The 19,348-nt window shown below is 55.3% G+C and overlaps 1 protein-coding gene across 5 annotated transcripts in view; it reads left to right on the top strand.

The window, feature by feature from the left end:
- The window catches only part of CEP164 (centrosomal protein 164kDa), a 62,780-nt gene extending 47,682 nt beyond the window's left edge, over positions 1-15,098 (top strand). For 2 of the 5 annotated variants that reach the window (XM_012729822.1, XM_012729826.1), the window contains 19 exons: positions 2,431-2,637; positions 5,623-5,754; positions 5,835-6,051; positions 6,936-7,013; positions 7,181-7,312; positions 7,566-7,688; positions 8,563-8,706; positions 9,084-9,167; positions 9,267-9,332; positions 9,462-9,637; positions 9,927-10,053; positions 10,231-10,268; positions 10,541-10,742; positions 11,297-11,401; positions 11,836-11,947; positions 12,240-12,551; positions 13,078-13,144; positions 13,741-13,857; positions 13,998-15,098. In XM_012729822.1, the coding sequence (XP_012585276.1) occupies positions 2,431-2,637; positions 5,623-5,754; positions 5,835-6,051; positions 6,936-7,013; positions 7,181-7,312; positions 7,566-7,688; positions 8,563-8,706; positions 9,084-9,167; positions 9,267-9,332; positions 9,462-9,637; positions 9,927-10,053; positions 10,231-10,268; positions 10,541-10,742; positions 11,297-11,401; positions 11,836-11,947; positions 12,240-12,551; positions 13,078-13,144; positions 13,741-13,857; positions 13,998-14,085 (2,527 nt within the window). In that variant the 3' untranslated portion in view covers positions 14,086-15,098. The remainder of the gene's footprint in view (positions 1-2,430; positions 2,638-5,622; positions 5,755-5,834; positions 6,052-6,935; positions 7,014-7,180; positions 7,313-7,565; positions 7,689-8,562; positions 8,707-9,083; positions 9,168-9,266; positions 9,333-9,461; positions 9,638-9,926; positions 10,054-10,230; positions 10,269-10,540; positions 10,743-11,296; positions 11,402-11,835; positions 11,948-12,239; positions 12,552-13,077; positions 13,145-13,740; positions 13,858-13,997) is intronic. The other 3 variants (XM_012729824.1, XM_012729823.1, XM_012729825.1) reach the window with 3 other exon arrangements.
- The last annotated feature ends 4,250 nt before the right edge of the window (positions 15,099-19,348 follow it).

Genomic DNA, 19,348 nt, shown 5'->3' with positions numbered 1-19,348 from the left:
TTTTTTAAAGATTTATTTATTTATTTGTACAGAACTGGGGTACAGGCCAGAGATGCGGAAGGTGAGAGGCTTCACCAGAGACAGAGTGGGGAGCAGAACAGGCAGATCGATGAAGTACACTGCTGAGGGGAGCACCGGGCGGCTCAGGAGGGGTCTGCCGGGCCATGTGGTCACCTCCGGGGCAGGCGGGAATCGAACTCATGCGGAAGCGGCTTTAGCTTCTTAGTGCAGTGCTTTAACCCGCTGCGCCACCAGGGAGGGCCCGACCGCCAAGCTGTTTGAGGTCAAACATCATGGAAAATAGACTGTAGTCTGTCACCTTTTCTGCCTGTGGTCAAACTGAATCCGAAGGAGTTGGGAGCAAAGGGCAGGCAGGTGAGGGTGGGCAGGGCTAGGAAGCTGCCACTGCGGTGCTGGGAGGCCCGGCCTGGGGAGCAGGTGACCCCCCTTGACATGCCAGCGTGCTGCAGGCGGGGTGTGCAGCGTGCAGCGAGGGTGTGGGGGTTGAGGGCGCTGTGCTGCTGCACGGGGGAGACGGGCGCTCCCACCCCGTGTAGTGGTGCCGCCATTCCGCCCCGCCCCAGCCCGCCCGTCCAGCTCAGAGCCGTGAGGCGGCCAGCCTCCTCTTGGCCTGCCTGGCAGAAACTGGGTGTCCCTGGTGCCGACTCCTGAGCAGTGACCTCGACGTCTGAACTGCCCGTCTTCCGGCCTCAGCGTCCCCATTGTCTTGCCGCTCTCTTGGGCACGTTGCTGGGCCAAGCTGGGCATTTGAAATACTCCACCTTTAAAGCCGGGATGGCGGAGGGGCCCACTGGAAAGCGGCCCCGTTGCCCGGGTGCCAGGAGTGCGCGCGCAGGCCTAGGGGTCCGTGTTCCCTGGGCGCTCGCTGCCAGGCTGTTTGATGCCCCATCCTGCTGTCCCTGGGGCTCCACATAGCCACGCAGCCCACGGGGAGAGAGACATTAAGAGGTACAATCTCAGGGAAAAAAGACGTTTCAGCCACGGTGGGAAATGAGCTGGAGGGTTGATGAGGCGGAGAGTCGCTGCCAGGGCAGGCTCCTCGGAGGAGGGGCCGCGTCTCGCTCTCTGCAGCTGTTGGGCCGTATCAGGGGACTGAGGAAGCTGGGAGTTGGGAGGAGGGGGAAATGGATTTGGGGGAATTTGAAGGCCTCGCTCAAGATTGCTTCCAGTCTGAATTATAATCTTAGGAAAGAGGGAAAGAGACTTTAATGGAATTTCAGAGACATCAGAGCCTTTTATGTCTTCCTTCTCTGTCTCTCTGGTCTCACGAGACTGAAATGGAATTCCAAAGCCCTTGCTTTCGTCTGTTCTAATCTGATCCCACCCACTGCCTTCCATCTGCTGCCTTGCCAGCCCTGGAGCGAGAAGGGGGTTCTTCACCCCCAGCAGGCGGTGGGGCACCCCAGTGGGACTCTGCCCCAGCCCTCCCTAATTTGGGCCGTACCACGCGTTCCTGCTGAGGTCAGCTGGGCACTCATGGCCGGCCTGCAGCTACCTGGCACCAGGGAGGAGGCTGGTGGTTGTGTGGGAAGACCAGTCTCTAATGGGAGACTCTGGGGACCTGGGAATGCAAAGTGGCCCGTAGGACAGCCACTCCCGGGGGAGATGCTTCATCCCACCCTGGCTTTCACTGCTCACCATGTCCTTGGCTCTTCTGTTTGGGCATTTCCTTCAGGAACCAGAATACAAGCGGGGTAACGACCTTAAGTACTCCACAGGCACCCTTGTCTGACCACCCACCTTGTGCTTCCAGGTTAGCTCTGAGCTTCTCTCATCCATTTCCAAACACTGAAGTTACTCACGACAGGGCAAAGTGTAGCCTCCACAGGAAACTCTGGGTCGTGGCATTCCTGTCATCCTTGGGTACTCTGTGGCTAAGGGGCGGGGGGTCTCCTGCCTGGCTCCTGGTCTCATGGACTATTCCAGGTCTCGGTGTCAGGGCACGTGCTGCTTCTCCCACTGACTCAGAGGCACTGGCCTTTTCTCAGCTCAGGGCACGGAAAGCTCCTCTGACAGGAGGGTCCTGGGGGACTTGAAACAGGACTATGAGCCCCTGGGAGAGGAACCCACTGGAGATAGCTTCATTCTCCCCGTTCTTGAGCCACAGCTTCAGGCTCTCACCTCGGCCCCCAGATTTCCAGGTCCCCCAAGTGCCTGCCTTGGGCTGCCCTTCTCTTGGGTCCTTGAGGCCTTCCTAGCCACAGAGGGGCTTTTCCTAGACAGCAGGTGCTGCCTGTGTCTTCAAGAGGGGCAGCCCACCCCCCACCCTTGGGTGACTCAGTCTGCACGTGTGACTGCCAATCATGGCCCCCAACAGGGTACCGCAGGTGCTGTTCTGCTGTCTAACCCTGATACCAGAAGGTGGGTGGGCATCAAAAGTAGGGAAATGCTATTTTCTACCCTCCATAGGCGACCTTCAGAGCCTGCAGCTCCCCAGAAGCAGCTCTCGGAGGCCACCCTACAGACCATGGAAGCCTCAGCCACTCAAGAACTCGAGCAAGACCGGAGGCTCCTGGAGTCAAAGCAGGAGGTGATGCAGCCACTGCGGGAGAGGCTGTGGCAGGAGGAGGAGGAGGAGGAGCTACCCCAGCTCCGCCAGCAGAAACAGTCTCTCAGGTAGTGTCTTCCCCTGAGACAGGCTGCTGGGCCTCTCCTTGGCCTGGGAGCAAGCTGCCCACTCCCTGCTTTGGAGGCCCATGGTCCTGCCAAGACCATGCCTTGGTGGCCTGTGCAAATGGAGCCCCTGGCCAAGGCTCCCTCTTGGGAGGGAAGGGAGTTGGGAGATGTGATAATAATGGAAGTAGCTGGTGTTTTTTTGAGAGATTCCATTGATCCATGTAGTTTATATATCTATTTGATTCGTTCTCAGAACTGCTCTTAAGAGGAGTTATCAGTCCTATTTTATAGAGTCTGATATAGATGAGAAGCTGAGCCCCAGAAAGGTTAAATAACTTGTCTGAGGTGTGGAGCTAATAAGCAGCAGAGCCTACACCAAGCCAGGCAGCTCATCTCTTCCCTATGACATCTGCCACTCTCGGAGTCAGCGCTGTGGGGGCTAGTGAGGTTGCTAGGGCCTGCGTGTCAGGGGCTCTTACCTAGGCGCTGTCTTGAACTGATGGAGAACCCAGATAAGACACGTGAGCCTGGGCAAAGCCTGTGGTGTGAGTGAGTGTGCATATGTATGTGTCAGCCAGCGAGAGGCTTGCGTAAGGAAAGGCAGGCCAGGCTGGCACAGTGACTGCAGCGTCCCCGGCCCAGGGCCTTTGATCTCTGCCCTCTTCAGAGTGGTGTTTGCTCGCAGTATCTCTTCAGTGTCCACTGTGGCTGCCGGGTCTCCAACCATCGTGTCTGTGCTCCAGGAGGAATAGGCATGGAGTGCAGAAGGGGCCCTTCTAGCTCATTTTGTCCCTTTGAGGGAACTTGCCAAGGGCCCTGGCCTCATGGCTTCTGCTTCTGTGTCATTAGTACCTGCAGTTGTAAAGGAGACTGGGAAGTGTAGTCTGTACTTGTGCCTCTGCCTGATAGAATGAAATCCGGGAGCTTTTAATAAGGAGACTGGAGGTTGAGGAGGTAATAAGCACCCTTGCCACCATCCTGGGGTGGTAAAGGGGTTTACAGAAAGGTATTTAATGTATTGGACTTGCTTGACCATTTAACTAAATTTTATCCTCTTGGAAGGAATACCCAAGAGTGGTAGAAAATTACCGTGTATAGCAAACAAAGAGTGTATAAAATATTTATACTTAATGTAGATGAAAGGAAACAAAACCAACACCCAACTGTCCGGAGGTGGGGGGGAGCGGGCTCTCTCATTAGCCCGGGCAGTGTCCACTGACCTGGAGTCTATCCGCCTATCATTCTTTCTGGATCCCTGCCAGGAGGATGCCACAAGCAGATCTCCCTACCACATCCTCCTCTTCCAGCCAAATGGAACTTGGGACAGGGCCCACCCAACAGGTGTGAATCCGCTCAGGTGGAGCGGTGCTGAGGAGAAGCTCCTGGCGGTATTTCATGCCAGCCCCGCCGGCCTGTCCCTGCCGGCCCCTGGGCTTGGCTGGCTGTGCACCATCCTTTCCTCCAGCCCACCTACCTCCAGAGACCTTCCAATGACCCTCTTAGGTTGAAGGTGAGCCCCATACCAACGTATCTCATTCAAGACCACATATTAGTTCAGTAAATGGTAGCTCTTGTTTTTGTGCGCAGCAGAATTCAGGGGAGCTTCAGCAGTCCTGAGTGACCACTCTGGCTGGTGTCTGCCTCTCTCCAAGAAAGCACATCATGAAAATGCTATTTCTGTTCATACAGGCGCCCTTGTGAGGCGTGGGGCCTCCTCTTCTCTGCTGGGAAACTTCCACGTGGTAGAAATTTCTGGAAGCCAGTGCTGACCTTTTAGCATCTATTTTTGAGTGAGAAGGCAGGCCAGAAGAGAGGCAGGCTGAGTTCCTTTAGTTGCATGGTGAAGGGACTGAGCATCGTCCTGAGATGGAGAGCGGGCTGCAAAACGCAGGGCACATCCGTTCCTGAAGTCCCTTCAGTGCTGGCATTCGGTGGTACTGGTGTGAAATTCAGCCATAGGCCAAAGAGAAAGTGTTTAGGGAGAGTCTAGAAGGAAGGATTTGTGCTGATCTCACATTTTCGTCATCATGGAGGAGCGTGGTGGTGCTGATAACTTGATACAGCAAATGATCCTGTCTTTTTTTTTGATTTGGTATTCACTAGAGAAGCTGTTCCAAGAAATTGTCATCTGAATCATGTTGTATTAGGCTTGCGTTCCTGAGCGCACAGATCCTGGTCGTGTGGGACTGTGTGAGGAGATGGTGTGCGCAAACAGGGCCCTTTGGTATGAAATGGTTGCCGCTGTAGGTGTAAATATGATGTCCTCACCAACGAGCACACTTGCACTGGGGGGTGCCTGTTTAAATTCGGCAAACACTTACGCCTCTGTTGCATGTTAGTTACTGTCTCTAGCACCGAAGGTGAAACAGATCTTAAGACAAGGTTCTTTCTCTGAGAAGGATTAATGACGAGGCAAGAGTCCCCATGTAGTGTGATGGGGACAGGAAGACAGATGGAGTCAGGAAGACACCTCTGAGAGGAGGGAGCTGCTGTTGAAAAGCGGATGTGGGTTTTGGTGGGTAGAAAAGGGAGTTCTAGGCAGGGGACCCAGCAAGGGCAAGAGGCAAGCTCAGGAAGAGTGTGGTGGGATTTGGACCAGGCTCACCCGATGCAGCTAGAACAGAAGCTGTTGGGGGGGGGGGGGAACGTGAAAGAATTTGGAACCAGTCAGGTGGGTCAGACCATCTGACTTGAGTGGACGCCGCGTCCAGGCAACCCTGTAGGCAGAAGGTGGCCTTTGGAAGAAACGCTGTTCTGGGATCAAGCTGTCTGTAACTTGCTTCCTGTGATAAAGGGCAGGTGGTGGTCACGGTCCCCTCTTTACCCAGGAAGGCAGCAGGACCTAGAGGCTGAGTTTAGACTTGTCTTTAAATTTTGGAAGCTTCTCAGGCAGGCTGTGGGCTATTGGAGGCGAGAGCCAGGGATTATGGGTAGAAGGCAGAGGACCGTGTGGTCCCTCTAATCAGACTTGCCACCACCACCTAGTTCCGTGAAGGAGCAGCTGCAGAAAGTCTCCAAGACAGAGGAGACACGGGCGGGAGAGAAGGAGAGCCAGAGGCTCTCCTGGCTCCGGGCCCACGGCCAGTCCCGCATGGACGCCAGCGAAGGCCGCGTCAGGTGAGTGCCCACCGCAAGCTGCCCAGGCCTGCCGAAGTGCCCCGAGTGCATAGAGCTGAGTGCCCTTTCTGTCTGCCCAGGGCTGAGCAAGAGGCTTCTCTGCAGAGGCTGAGAGAAGAGCTGGAAATTCTACAGAAGGCTGAGAGGGTCAGCTTGGAACAAGAAAACAGGCAGATGCTAGAGCAGCTCAAGGAAGATGTGGCCACTTCGGAGAAGAATGAACAGACTGCCCTGAATGCTGAGAAGGAGAAGGCTTTGCAGCAGCTGAGGGAGCAGCTGGAAGGGGAGAGGAAAGAAGTGAGCACGTGGAGTGGGGTCCCTCTCTCATCTGTCTCTGGGCTGCCTGGGGTGGCACTGAGTGTGAAGGAAGAGGAAGGGCCAGCCCTGGGCCTGCAGGATGGGGACCCAGGTGGACAGAGGGTGTCCACACGGGCGGGTGCGGGAGACGGTGGGCCTGTTACTCCGTTTGGACCCGGTTGTCTCAGGCAGATCCAGCCCGGGTTTGGTGAGAACAGCAGGAGCTGGGATTGTCAGTGGTGGGGAAGGTTTGTGGGTAAATGCCTGTGGATTTGGGAAGGTTTTCATGACTGAAAACCTGAAACCAGACCGGGGTCCTGATGTAAGGGGTGCCCTGGCCCAGTGGGGCAGCCACGCTGAACTCTCTCTTGTATGGGAACGAGAGGTTGGCACAGTTAGAGCGACTCTCTCCTTCTGTCTTCACCCCTTGTTCTCACAAGCCATGGTCTTAACTCAGTAAGAGGCTGAGGTTGTCTTTAGGCCATGTGAAACTGCTTTCTTTTGATGAAGCATGGTGCTTCAGCTCTTGGACAAGGAGAAGCTGCAGCGAGATGGGGGGAAGCTTCGTGGACCCCAGGAAGCTCGTGTTAAAGCCCCTAGTGCTCCTGCTTGGGCCCTGTGCACAGGCTCACTCGTTGCCTGCCTGCCTGCGGTTTGGCCGGGGAGAGTGGGGGGGTAGCTGCTTCCAGGCCACTCCGGCCTTCCTGTCTCTCTCCATCTGCAGACTTTAGGGACTGAGTTATTTTGAGACGAAGCTGAACCTGTGGTTTCCCTTGGCCCCCTTAGCTCCAGGGGGATGAGAGGTGGTTTCCCTGGCTCTTCCCTCCCCCGGGGTAGGTGCCTTCCCTGCCCCATCCCCTCACACGGCCCCTGTTGCCCTCTAGACAGTGGCAGCGCTGAAGAGAGAGCACCAAGCCGAGCTGGAGCGGCTGTCTTCCTCCTTGGAGGCCAAGCACAGAGAGGTGAGCTGCAACCGCCCTGGCCTGTGTGCGAGCCGGTCTGCGGGCACAGAGCTGGACCTGCTGCTGGGGGGCCTTCCTTTCCCACAGGCGCAGGGGCTGGGAAGCAACCCTTATGATCGCGCTGCAGTGCTCTGAGCATCATGCTTGCTTGTGTCGGGCCTCCGCAGGTGGTCTGTGGCCTCCAGAAGAAGATCGAGGAAGTGCAGCAAAAAGAGGCGGCCCAGCTGCATGTGAACCTAGGGTGGGCGGAGCATAGAGCACACCAGAAAGTCCACCAAGTGATGGAGTACGAGCGAGAGGTGCGTCTGGGCCACCCCTGCTCTGGCTCAGCTGGGCCACCATGCCACGGGTCCTCCACTTCGCTTCAGCTGGCTCAACTGGGGTTGGAGCTTCAGGGCCCATATGTCATGCCTCACTTCCCTCTATGGATGTATTGGGGGGTGTGGGTGCTGCGTGCAGGGGAGGTCTGTGTGTACAGCATGAGTGCGACCAGTTCCACTTCTCCCACCCACTTTGGGTCCCCCACACTGCCCCCTGCCACCCATCCTGCAGCTCAGCGGCCTCCTGAGAGAAAAACGCCAGGAGGTGGAAAGGGAGCATGAGAGGAAGATGGCCAAGATGAAGGCGGAACACCAGCTGGTGGTGACTGAGGCTCGAGAGCAGTATGAAGCTGAGGTAACTTGGCTCCCGCATCCTACACTCGCTCATTAGCTCCCTTTCTCCTGGAGGGCAGGGGGAGGCGAAAAACTGGTCAGGGTTGTGGGTGGTGTTATTGCCCGGCCCTCTGCAATGTGAAGTCTGTCTCTGCCTTTTCACTAAGGTAGTGGATGAGGAGAGGCACTGTCCCTCCACCAGGCAGGCCGCAGCTTCCTGTCACGGTAACAGCGGCCCACACACACTGAGCCTGTGCTGTGCACCAGGCCCAGCACCCCTGCCTGCACTCACTCCCTCCTCACAGCACTCTGTGGTGTCCACCTCTTCAAAATAGGAAACCTATTCTTGGCACGTGTAAGCTGCTCCCTCACGCACCTCAGGCTCCAAAGCCTTTCATTCTACCCTATCACCGCCTGCCACCAGGGTTAATTTAATGGAAGTTGCTGGACACCAAGGAACAGAGTGGCAAGAGCCAGATAGTGTCAAGACTCCACGTGCCCACCCCAGCCTCTTCCAGTGCCCTCAGTGACCCATGGCAGCTTCACTTGCCGGGTCAGGGGATAACAGCAGGGTGCTGGCTGACTTGAGCCTACAGCCTCTGCATCTCAGACTCGGCACCATTTTTCCCATGATGAAATGTCGACTCCCTTCCCTCACCCATTCTGGCCATGCTGAAGAGTAGTGACACTTTATTAATAACTTCTCCCTCGAGGAAGGAGAGCAGCTCCTCCTGGCGTTAGGCCAGTGTCTGCCTCTGGGACAGAGGGGAGGGGGCGTAGGCTTTGGGGGCAGTAGGACTGCGATAGCCTTTCAGCTTATTGACCCGCGCTGCAGAGGTGGGGGTGTTGTAGCTTCCTGCGAGGGCACCCCTCCTACACCCCACTTCCCCTTCCAGGAGAGGAAGCAGCGCACTGAACTCCTGGGGCATCTGACTGGAGAGCTGGAGCGCCTGCGCAGGGCCCATGAACAGGAACTGGAGACCCTGAGGCAGGAGCAGGACAGACAGCTGGAAGACTTGCGGCGGCGGCACCGGGAGCAGGTGGGGGCTGTCACCTGGGGCCCTCCCAGATACCTGTGGCAGCATCCAGATGGAGCCTGATGGCTTTGGGAGAGGGAGACTCAGGAGCCTTCTGCAAGCTGGGGCACCTTCACTGCTGTGTTTTTGGAATAGCAAACACCCCCAGTCTAGAAGGAAGGGTCAGCCCTGCTGTGGTGCTGGGGGTGGGACCTTTGCTTTTCCTTGCATCCAGTGGAAATCAGCAGGATCTGGTGATTTCCAGGGTTGCCACAGAGGGAGGAAGCCTGAACCAGCTCTGAGACCTGGTATGGTCTCAGAGCAGGAGCTTTCTCAGGTAATGACCTTTCTACACTTAACATCTTCTTAACATCTTTTTCTCCACCTACACTTCTGGGCAGGAAAGGAAATTCCAAGATTTAGAAGTGGAACTTGAAATGAGAACCAAAGATGTCACGGCCAAATTATGTCAGCTGGACATCCAGGTGAGGGGGACAGGATCTGCAGCTGCCCCGGGACAGGGTAGGCCTTGCGGCCCAGCAGCCGGGGAGCTGGCTCAGGGCCCTTCTTCGCCCGTCCTGCAGGAGGAGACCGCCTGGAAGCAGCAGCAGCTCCTCCATGTGCGGAGGCGGGTGGCGCAGGAGAGTGAGGTCTGTGTGCCATGCCTCCTGGCCTCCGAGCGCCACCTTTGTTCACGTGACCTCTCTAGGGCTTTGGGGGTCCCAAACCATCTTGTCTCCAAGTGATTCTGTCTTTTCTTCCATGCCTTTCCCCCCCAGGAAGCCACCGCCACTCAGCACCATCTGGAGGAGGCCAAGAAGGAGCACAGTCACCTCCTGGAGTCAAACCGGCAGCTCCGAAGCATTCTGGAGGAGCTCCAGGCCCGCAAGTTTGAGTTGGAGACCCAGGTGGATCTGCTGGAGGCCCAGAGTCAGAGGCTGCAGAAGCATATCAGGTGTGTGGGCACCTGTGCTTAGCACCCTACTGCCCCTGCCCTGCCCTTTGACCTCTGCTGTGCATGAGTCTGATCATGGCTGACTGTTGCATGATATTGGTGGGGGGTGAGTGGGGGGTGGGTTGAAGCTGCTTGTCCCTCGTTTGACCCTTCATACCCAGCCCTGTCTCGGGGATGTTGATGGGAGTGAAGGGGTGGAGATGGTCCTGCTCTCCCCCTAAGGCTGGGGCTGGAGGCCACAGAAACCGGTTTGCTTCATCACTTGGCCCTGCCTCCTTTCTCACTTTAGCAACCTGGAGGCTGCAGCTAAGAGGACTCAGGACACCCTGAAGGAGCTGGCAGTCGAGGCCAGTAACTCTACCTCGCATCTGGAGCCTGGTCTCCGCGTTGAGGACCTGAGGGAATCCCTTGGGACAGTGAGTGTCTCCACACCTGGAGGGCCCCTGTCCTGTCTCGGGCCATCCCCTCCTGGGCCTAGGCCCGGTGTCCATCAGGGATGCTTGTCTGAACACCCCTGGGAGGGCTGCACATCCCTTGAGCCTACAGTTACCTGCTTCTGTCGCATTCAGTGGTCTTTTCTACCATGTCCTTAGGCCCAGACCAAGAAGGACACCAACACGTCCTTAAAGGGGTGAGTTCCAATAGCTGTCACCGGTTGGTCTAGGGACAGGCTTCCTGGGGGACTGAGGACTCTACCTTGGGAGCCCAGGAATGCCCACTATGACAGGTAGCCAGCCCACGGTGTTGAGGGTCGGGGTGATACCCGCGAGGGCGTGTGGGCAGACTTGGTGCAACAGCACAGGACACGAGGGACTTCACGGTGGCGGACAGGCACCTGCCCCGGGAGGGGCTGGCCGGCCCGGAACCGGGGTTCTGTCCTCCTTCACTGGCTTCTCCTCCCAGCATCCGAGAGTACTTACCTGACAGTGGGGCCATGGTCCACACCGTCAAGGATTTCCTGGTGCAGCAGACCCCCTCCCTACGGAGGCAACAGGTGGCGCTGAAGGTCACCCATCAGTGGCAGCCGGAGCTGCCCATTGCTCAGGAGGCGGACGGCCACGTAGCAGGTGCCAAGGCTGTGGAAGACATGCGCCAGGACTTTGCGGTGAGGAGCTGGGGAAGCCGGGGCAAAACTCGGCCTCAGTGGTCATGTGGGTTCTGGGCATTGGATAAGTCTTCTGTGGAGACTACACAGGTGATGTGGCTTATCCAGCTGTGAGGATGAAGCACCTTATGTTGACAGGAGCTGAGTAGCCAGCGAGGTGTTTTAAAACTTTAAGGAGGCCCAGCACTGGCTGCAAACATCTCTCCACAATTCAGCAACCTTGGGGTTTGCGCCCATAACTCAGGCTGGGTTACATCTGATACCCAGGTTATAGTGAAAGTACAGATCCATAGTGTTACCTGGGGTCATGGGTCTTTGTGCCGTTTCAAGGTCCACCTGGTGTCTTCAGTTCTGACAGTGCTCGGGGCCAGTCCTGCTGCACCCCCATCTCGATGACACGGGTGGTAACAATATGAGTATTTGAGGTCCAGCTCGGCGTTTCTTGATTAGATGAGAACCCAGACTGAGAGTGGACTTTTCAGGACAACCCAGTGTCAGAGCTGGGCTCTGGCATCCTTGTGGTTAGTCACCCCCTTTCTTCTCCCGGGCTGCAGGAGGCCGGGCACCTGCCTGAGATGAAGTCGGCCGTGCAGAAAGGTCAGGACCTGCTGAAGAAGAAAGAGAAGCTCAGTCAGCTGGAGTCCTCTCTCCAGGAGGAGGTGCAGCCCCGTGGCCCCCCCCGGGATCGAGCTGGGGACTGGGGCTGGCAGTAGGCATAGGGCTTCTGGACTGGTAAAAGAGGCAGAAGCTTTAACTGTGTGGACACATCTGTGGTTTGAAGCTCTGTGCTGCAGTCCTGAGCTCGCTGAAGGTTCTGCCAGGGGATAAGCCCCGGCCCCTCAGGAGAGGCGTGTCCAGAGCATCTCAGTGTCCAGTGAACTCCTGAGGTGCGGGTGTGGTCAACACTGCAGGAAGAGTTTGAGGGGAGAAAGAGGGCACCTGTGGCCCGCGTTCTCCTAGTCTCCCCTTTTCTACCCCAAGGCAGCTTGCATGATGTTTCTCCCAGGTGCTTATGGAACTTTGGACCCTGAAGAGCCCACCTACCATCACAAGGTCAGTATGAGTGCCAGAAGTAACTGCTGCTGTCTTTCAGGTTTCAGATGAGGACACACTGGGAGGAACCCCCACCAAGAAGGCGGTGACCTTTGACCTCAGCAACCTGGAAGACTCCAGTGAAAGTTCTGATTCCTCCCTACTGCCTCAGGGTGAGTGGGGGAGACTGGAAGTGTCCCTGGAGAGAAGGGGAGGTGCTGGGGAAGAGGTGAACCCAGCTGCTCTGCCCCACGCAGGGCTGTGTGAGTGAGCAGAGTGCTTCTCCGTGGAAGAGGCGTCCCCACTAGCCGCTGGGGCCTGCACAGGGCCCTCCCCCGGAAAGCCTCTCCGCCGGCTCCTGTCTGCGCACCGGCCCGCTGTCTTCTGTGCCCCTGGCAGAGGCAGGAGGAGTGGGGGGTGGCTGGGCCTGGGGGCCTGCCTTACCCTCCGGCTCTTCCCTTGCAGTCACCGCAAGCCCCAGTTTCTCCTGCCCCAGCAGCATCCACTATCTGAGCAGCTCTTTGCAGCGGATCAGCAGCCAGCTCAATGGCGTCCTCAGCATGCTGGGCAGCCCCGCCCCGCAGCTGCCGTGCTTCGGCTCCACGGGCGTGCAGGTCCCGCACCAGCCCTCCAGGAGCACCCCCATTCCCGCCTATCCCCCCCCCACCCCGTCCCAATGGGCCTGGGACCTAGCGCCGGGCCCCAGGCTCCCTTCCTCTGCCGCGGCGCAAACTGTGGATGACTACCTGGCGGAGAAGTGGCACAAGTATTTTCCCAGTAAGCCCCTCCGGGAAGAGCGTGCGGGCTGTCTCTGGCTGGAGGCTCTGCGGGTCACCAGGGGTTACAGGGACTTGGGGCAGACGGGGGTCTACGATGGATTTCCGGGCTTAGCAGAACCTGAAAGGTTGATGCCATCATTATGACAGGAGCTGGCACTTTATATTCAGCTTTAGTTCTAATAACCTTCCTGGTATTTATCCATCCTGTTAGCTGGGGATAGTGAGGCCCTATATTAAGTGAAAACTCCATGTCCCTGTGACTCCAGGGTTTTGTATGAAAGAACGTAGCCAAGTGACGTCCCTGTCTCCTAACCCAGCTGAGTTATCTGAGGGAAAAAGTTGTATTCTCCCTGGGCTGAGCCATACTGAAGTTAACACCTGTCTCCAACCTGCAGCCACTGAAATGTTCCCTGTTTTAGGAAGTTCTGCCTTTGCAGTTTCTGGGGCCCAGCTGGTCTGCGTGGGCCAGGTCTGGGTCAGCTGAAAGGCTGCCATTTCTAAGCCGTCTCCCCCCACCTTTGCAGATGGAGTCCCATTCCTCAGCACCGGCCTTGCGCCCCTGGAGAACAGGCTGGGCTATGTGTCTGCCAGGTAAGTCTCCCCGTGGCTTTCAGCTGGGGCCTTTGAGGGTTGCAGAACTCCCAGTCGGGAGCCCCAAATGCATGGGCAGATGCCCCTCAACCAGAAAAAGGTCCTGGGGTGGGGGGCTTACCTGACCAGGCTCCAGGTGGAAGCTGCTTTCTCGGACCCGGCCCCTCTCCTGGACTGCGGCCTTTTCCATTGAGTTCTTTGTCTACTTCATAAAACTCCTTTCCCCCAGTCCTGCTGAGCAACATCTGGAGTGCAGGGGTGCTCTGGGGGAGAGACAGATGGGCAGTTATTCAAACCTAATATTAATTTCTCATTCATCTTAGTCCTTGCCCAAATGTATCCCCTGTAACAGCCTCCCCCACCCCTACCTCTGCTGATGAAATGGGCTGGGACTTGGGAGCCTGGAACTTAAGTCAGGCGCTTTCACCCAGGAAGTGGGCAGAGGGCACCCCACCACCTTCCCTTTTGGGAACTGGTCCACAGGGGCTGTTTCTGGGAAGTTTTGACTTTCTGACTACAGAGGGCGAGGGAGGCGCTGGGTGTGAGGCCCATCACACCAGCCGCCTCCTCACCGCAACCTGTCCTCCCCTTCCCAGTGAGCAGCTTCGCCTCTTACAGCGCCCCAAAGTTCCTGACCTAGGCAGCACCGACTTCCAGAGCATGATGGAGGCAAACCGGAAGTGGCTAGAGCATTACAGGAAGGGCCCCAAGTCGTATCCTTCCCGCCGAGTCCCAGAGCTCTGCCCTTTCTTGCTGTAGCTGCGGTGTGGTGGGTGTTTATCTTGGGGGGGGGGGCGGAGAGACCCCATTTGGCTCTTCCCTGGCCCAGGGTTTTCCTTCACCTTGTGGTCAGACATCTGTCTTCGGCACCCATGGGCACTTCTGGGCTGCTGCAGCTGGGTCTGGATCAGCACAACAGACTGAAGGTGTATCGCTTCTGAGGCCGGTGGGGTGGACCTTGCACCAAGTGCCTGAGGCGCTACCCAGCGTTCTCCTGTCCTGCTGCGCTGTCCGCTCCGCCTAGAACTTGGAGGGGCCGTGGACGGGGCAGGCGCGAAGGCTGGTATCGCGCAGCCCCCGCGGACCTCCGCCTGGATGCGGCCACACTGACGTGGGACCTGTAGAGCAAAGGGATGCAGTCAGGTGTTGCCTTGGGACCCACAGGGCACTGCATGGCGCTCCCACTAAGATTCTGGGCCTTCAAGCCTCCTCACCTGTCTCTACCCTCGGCTGGCCAGGCTCCGCTCTCAGCCTCCCAGGGATCAGATCTGTGTTCCTTTTCCTGTTATGTACCCCTCCTGACACTCCTGTCCCCTTCCAACTAGCTCAGGATTGGGCACAGCTGGCCAGGCCGTCCTCAGGAGCCCTTCCTTTCCTGGGGCTCCTCCCCAGAGCAGTCCCAGCTAGATTCTCAGGTCTCAAGCATACAACTTCCCAGAAGCCAGCAACCATGGGGAAAGGGGGTGACTTCTGGCCCTGTTCCGGGTTCCCTCCAGGACGCTGCGGCTGTACTCCTTGGCCTGGCTTCCAGCGATGCCGCCCCTTCCTGGAACACACCGCCTGCTCTGAAGGGGGTGAGAGGCTAGTGCCATCTTTGTTGGCAGCGAGGGACCTCGTGCTGCAGCGCCCCTTTCCCTTGGGCCTCTCAGGGGAGGTGCTGACATCGGGCTCACTGTTGATAAAACGCTTCCGTTTCTCTTGAAAGCTAGGGGTTGCCCTTGCCTCCCGAAACTCTGTTCTACTGCTTTGTTACAGAATACGAAATTAAGACCCGGTTAGCTTTTTCACACTCGCCCGCCCCAAAACTTTTTATGCATTAGCCTACTGCCACACAGAAAGTCGATTTTGTTATCTGGGGCCTTCTGTGGGTTTTGGGACCAGCTTGTGTGTTCCCAATAACTCTGGTGACAATCCTGTGTTTTTTACATCAATTAAACCTCTGCGCGTCCATTTTCTACAAGGTGGTGCTGTGACTGTGTGTCCTCTTTGAAGACCTTTGCCTCCTTCGTCTCAGAGTGGGAGCAGGCCTTACCTGGCAGGGCGATCCTCTGATCACATGCCGATTCTCCAGAGTGAGGCTCAGCCGCTGTACCCCATGCTCTGGCCCCAGTGATTTCCCCACGCAGAACCTCACCTGCACAGTTTGTGGTAGTGCGGGACTGTCGACATCTGCATTTGAAAATGGGGGAACAGGAAGAAGGTTAATATTCATGGCACACCTTGGTATCTAGTCAATACAGTAAATCCAGATCCCTTCCCATGGGTGACAAGACCAGGACACTGAGACCATGCAGCGCCTGGAGAGCAGCTGAGCCCCGCGCACGGGCAGAGCCCTCACAGCCGTCTGTCCAGCGCCTCCTGTCCGCCCTGACAGCTCTAGGGAGGTGCTGTCTTGAGTCGCGCTCTCTGCCACCTACCAGCTGTCTCCCCCATTCCTGCAGACAAATGAAAGCTAAGAATCTGAAGGCCTAAGCTGGCAAAATTTGGTGGGGTTTTCTTTTTTCTGCTCCAGTGCTGTGAGCAGCCTACAAACAGTTTGGGATTTGTAGCAACAAAACTTTTAGAGAAGCACCTGAGACGGCATGTTTCATGGATTTGCCTGCACGAGAGACAAAATGTGCAAACTAACACAGGCTTCTGCCACCCAGCGTCCGAGATGCTGGGGGGGGAGCCAGCTAACACTTGTCAGATACCCTCAGTGTAAGGTGAGGCGTATCTCGTAAGCGCCTTGCAGCATATGAGGTTGGTATTCTCACTTTATGGATGCGGGGATGTAGGCTCAGAGGTTATGGGACTGCAGCTCAGGGCCACCTGGGCCTTAAGCCCGGACTCACGTGTCTCTGAACGTGCGGTTCTGTGGGCGTCACTCCCCCATCAGCACCTGCAGTCCACCTTGGCTCCTAGAACAGTCCCGAGACCCAACCTTCAGCCGGGTCTCAGGGAGGGCGTGGCTTCTAGCTGGGTGAGTAAAACCCTTCTGGGCCAACATTTAGAAAGGGACATTTTCAAATGACTCCGAAACCATCAAACCATCCCCTCCTTCCCCTCAGGGGCTTCTGTTCTAGCTGGGAAGTCGCAGGCCAATGGAGGAGATTCTACTTCAAACGACACCTTCCTGCGTGCACACACACACACTTGCACAGGGTGTGGAGTCCTTGGTGCCACTGTGGGTCGAAAGCCTGTCTCTCTGCTGGGTGGCAACCCAGGCCTCGTCTTTGGAGTGCCTTACGCCACCCCCAGCAAGCTTATCTGGATGGCTGTCAGTGCTTTCACAGACCTGCTGCATCTCTGCTGAGGAAGGGGTGGGGGCCCGATTCTGACACAGCAGGACATAGCCCTCAAGGCCCGGGACCTCTTCCCCTGTGGGGCTCCTGTGGCTATGGTAGGGTCTAACACGAAGAAGGTCCAACTCATTCCTTCCTTTCCAGGGTCTCTGAGGCTACCAGGCAAGACCTGGGCATGTTTCCAACAATGCTATCTGACACTCAGGTTCAGGGTTGGGATCCTCTGGTAACTACCGGGTGGTGGATTGTGGGGCCTCTAGGAGACTGGAGTGTTACTAAACTCGAAATCACTTCTAAGAGGAAAACTAGAATATGCATATATGGAAATTAACACTCTTCTCAGCAATCAATGATCAAACAAGAAATTAAAGGGTAAAAAAAAAAATCTTGAGGTGAACAAAAATGTAAACAGGACATACCAGTTTGAGAAATAACAAAAGCTCTCCAAAAGGGACGTTCACAGCAATAATTTCATTAAGATGCAAGAAGAATCCCAAATAAACAAGCTAATTTTACTCCTTAAGGGACAAGAAAAAGAACTAGGACAAAACCAAAACCAAAAAAAAAAAAAAAAAAATACAAAGTTAGAAGGATGGAAATAATAAAGAGCAGAAATAATGACAGTGAACAGGAAAACAGAAGAGATTAAGTAAACGAAGAGTTGGTTTTTTGAAAAGGTAAACAAAATGGACAAGCCTTTGTCTAGGCTTACCAGTCTAGACAAAGTAAAGGAGACACTATAACCATAGCTCATAATGCAAACAATCTCCCCACCCACACCTGGCACAACAGAGAGGCTAGAATCTCCCTCTCCCTTGAATATAACTAGAAAAACGACTGAATGTGTCTAGGAAAATCCAGAGGCCGCGCGCCAGCTGTACAGCCCCCAAGACTTCAGGGATTCGAGAACTAGGGGCTGGTGGCCGCTGAGGGAAAGCAGGAGGTGAGAGGAGTGTGTCTGGGCTCGGGGTCAGCTTCCCAAGCCATACTGAGGAAAACCCTGGACTTAGTGAAATTCCTTTGAGGAACTCTGTCAACACAAGAGTGGGTCTGGGCTCAGCCCAGGGCAACGGGAGCTTGGCAGATTCTGACCCAGAAAACTGGGAATCCCACATTGGGGATTGTGTGGCCACTAAACACACCCTGGCCCTCCCCACTCCTGGAAGAGATCAAGGCAGCCAGGTAGAGCCAGGCCTGACTCCAGAAAAAGCCTAAAAGCGGACAAAAGGATGCTAGAGTGAAATCACAAATCTTCCGGGAAGGCAAACAAGCGCTAGGTATGTCCCAGCCTCACACAAAAGCAGCCAAGGCAAGGGCAGGACACCAGTGGCCATTGTGGTGGCCACAGAGCTAGGTGGGCACATGTTCACCTGCTGCACAACAGGGTGCAGCCTTTGAGCCAGACTCCCCAGAGTGTGAGTCTGGAAGTCCAGGCTCCCACTAGGCAGCCTGAGCTTTGTAGGTCACAAGTCCAGGAAGGACTAACAGGGAGGCGGGCGGGAAACACCAGGCTCAGAACGCGGCTTAACTGTGGAGTGAAACGAGGAGGAGGGGACTCAAGTTACTCCCCAAACTGAGGTCGAGTATTCAAGCCCTAGACTCCCCTCCTGTGGCCACCTTGCTCCCAGGTAAACTAAGAGGAGGGCGAAGATAAGCCCCTCGTGCCCAACCACATCCCCACACGTAAATGAGGTGTACACATGCCCAGGAAACAAGGAACATCTCAACCACGCTGGAAAAGCCAAGTGAGAAGGGCAGGAGTCCCGGGACAGAGAGGCGACAGAACTTGAGACAATGATTGCAAGATGACAGTATTAAAAATATTAAATGAGATACCAGAAGGTCAAAGGCAGAAGGGCAGAGGCAAGGCCTCAGGAGATTTGGGAACAAAGAGACTGACTATATTAAAGGATCACAAAATACTGGATGAAATGCAGACAAACTGTGCTTTCAGGAGAATTAAAATGGCAGGAGGATTAATTTCACCCATGGAAACTCACATGAACAAATTACACATTGAGAAGGAGAGAGAATGTCAAGACAAAGGAAAAATGAGGAAAAGGAGAAATAACACAGACTCAATTAGAAGAGGAAACCCAAGAATGATTAGGCTCCCAAAAGGGGACGGTAAATAAAAGTAAATACCTTATTAAAAAAAATTAGAACTTCCCAAACCCACAGAGTGACTATATGAGTCCAGTAGCCAGAGAGAACACCCAAATCCTTTTATGCAAAAAGACTTGCACCCAGACCAACACCCATTATTGTAAAACTGTCAAACATCAAAGAAAATATTTTGCAGTAATCAAGGGAAAAAATAGCTTGTAAGGGCTCCAAAATTAGGATTTCCGTCTAGACACTCTCCAGGCAAGGAGAGAGTAGGAAATATTTGCAATTCTAAAAGACACGAACTGTCAGCCAACAATTCTCTATCCTGCAAAATTATCTATTATGAAGGTATAATAAAGGATTTCTCAGACAAATAGAAGCTAATGGAGTTTGCCACCACCAGACTTGCTCTTTAAGTAATAGGACTTCTACAGGAAAAAAAAAAGAAACCCAAACTCCTCAGCAAAATGATAATACCAATACCAAGTATAAGAGTACAATGAGTCGACAGCACCAAGTACTTGGGGAGGAACTCAAGGGTAGAACCAGCTCAGCGCCAGAGAGCAGACACCAGCTCATAAAGGACCTAAGCATGGGAATCTTCAGGAAAAAACAACAAAAAATCCAGAATTGACACCTGCAGGTAAAGCAGCAAAGAAACTGATAGAACTACAGTGGAAAGCCATCCAGAAAGAGTAGAGAGAAACAAAGGGAAAAGAACCAGTAGAAAAATAAAACAACCAAAACCAGAATAACTGAAAATAAGCAGATCATATCAATAGCTCATATCAAATAGATAGTTTGGGTTTCC

The sequence above is a fragment of the Condylura cristata genome, unplaced genomic scaffold (genome assembly GCF_000260355.1).
Source record: "Condylura cristata isolate star-nosed mole 26May11 unplaced genomic scaffold, ConCri1.0 scaffold00025, whole genome shotgun sequence".
Lineage (NCBI taxonomy): Eukaryota > Metazoa > Chordata > Mammalia > Eulipotyphla > Talpidae > Condylura > Condylura cristata.
The sequence above is the reverse complement of the archived record's forward strand: the minus strand, read 5'-3'. Positions and strand labels throughout refer to the sequence as shown.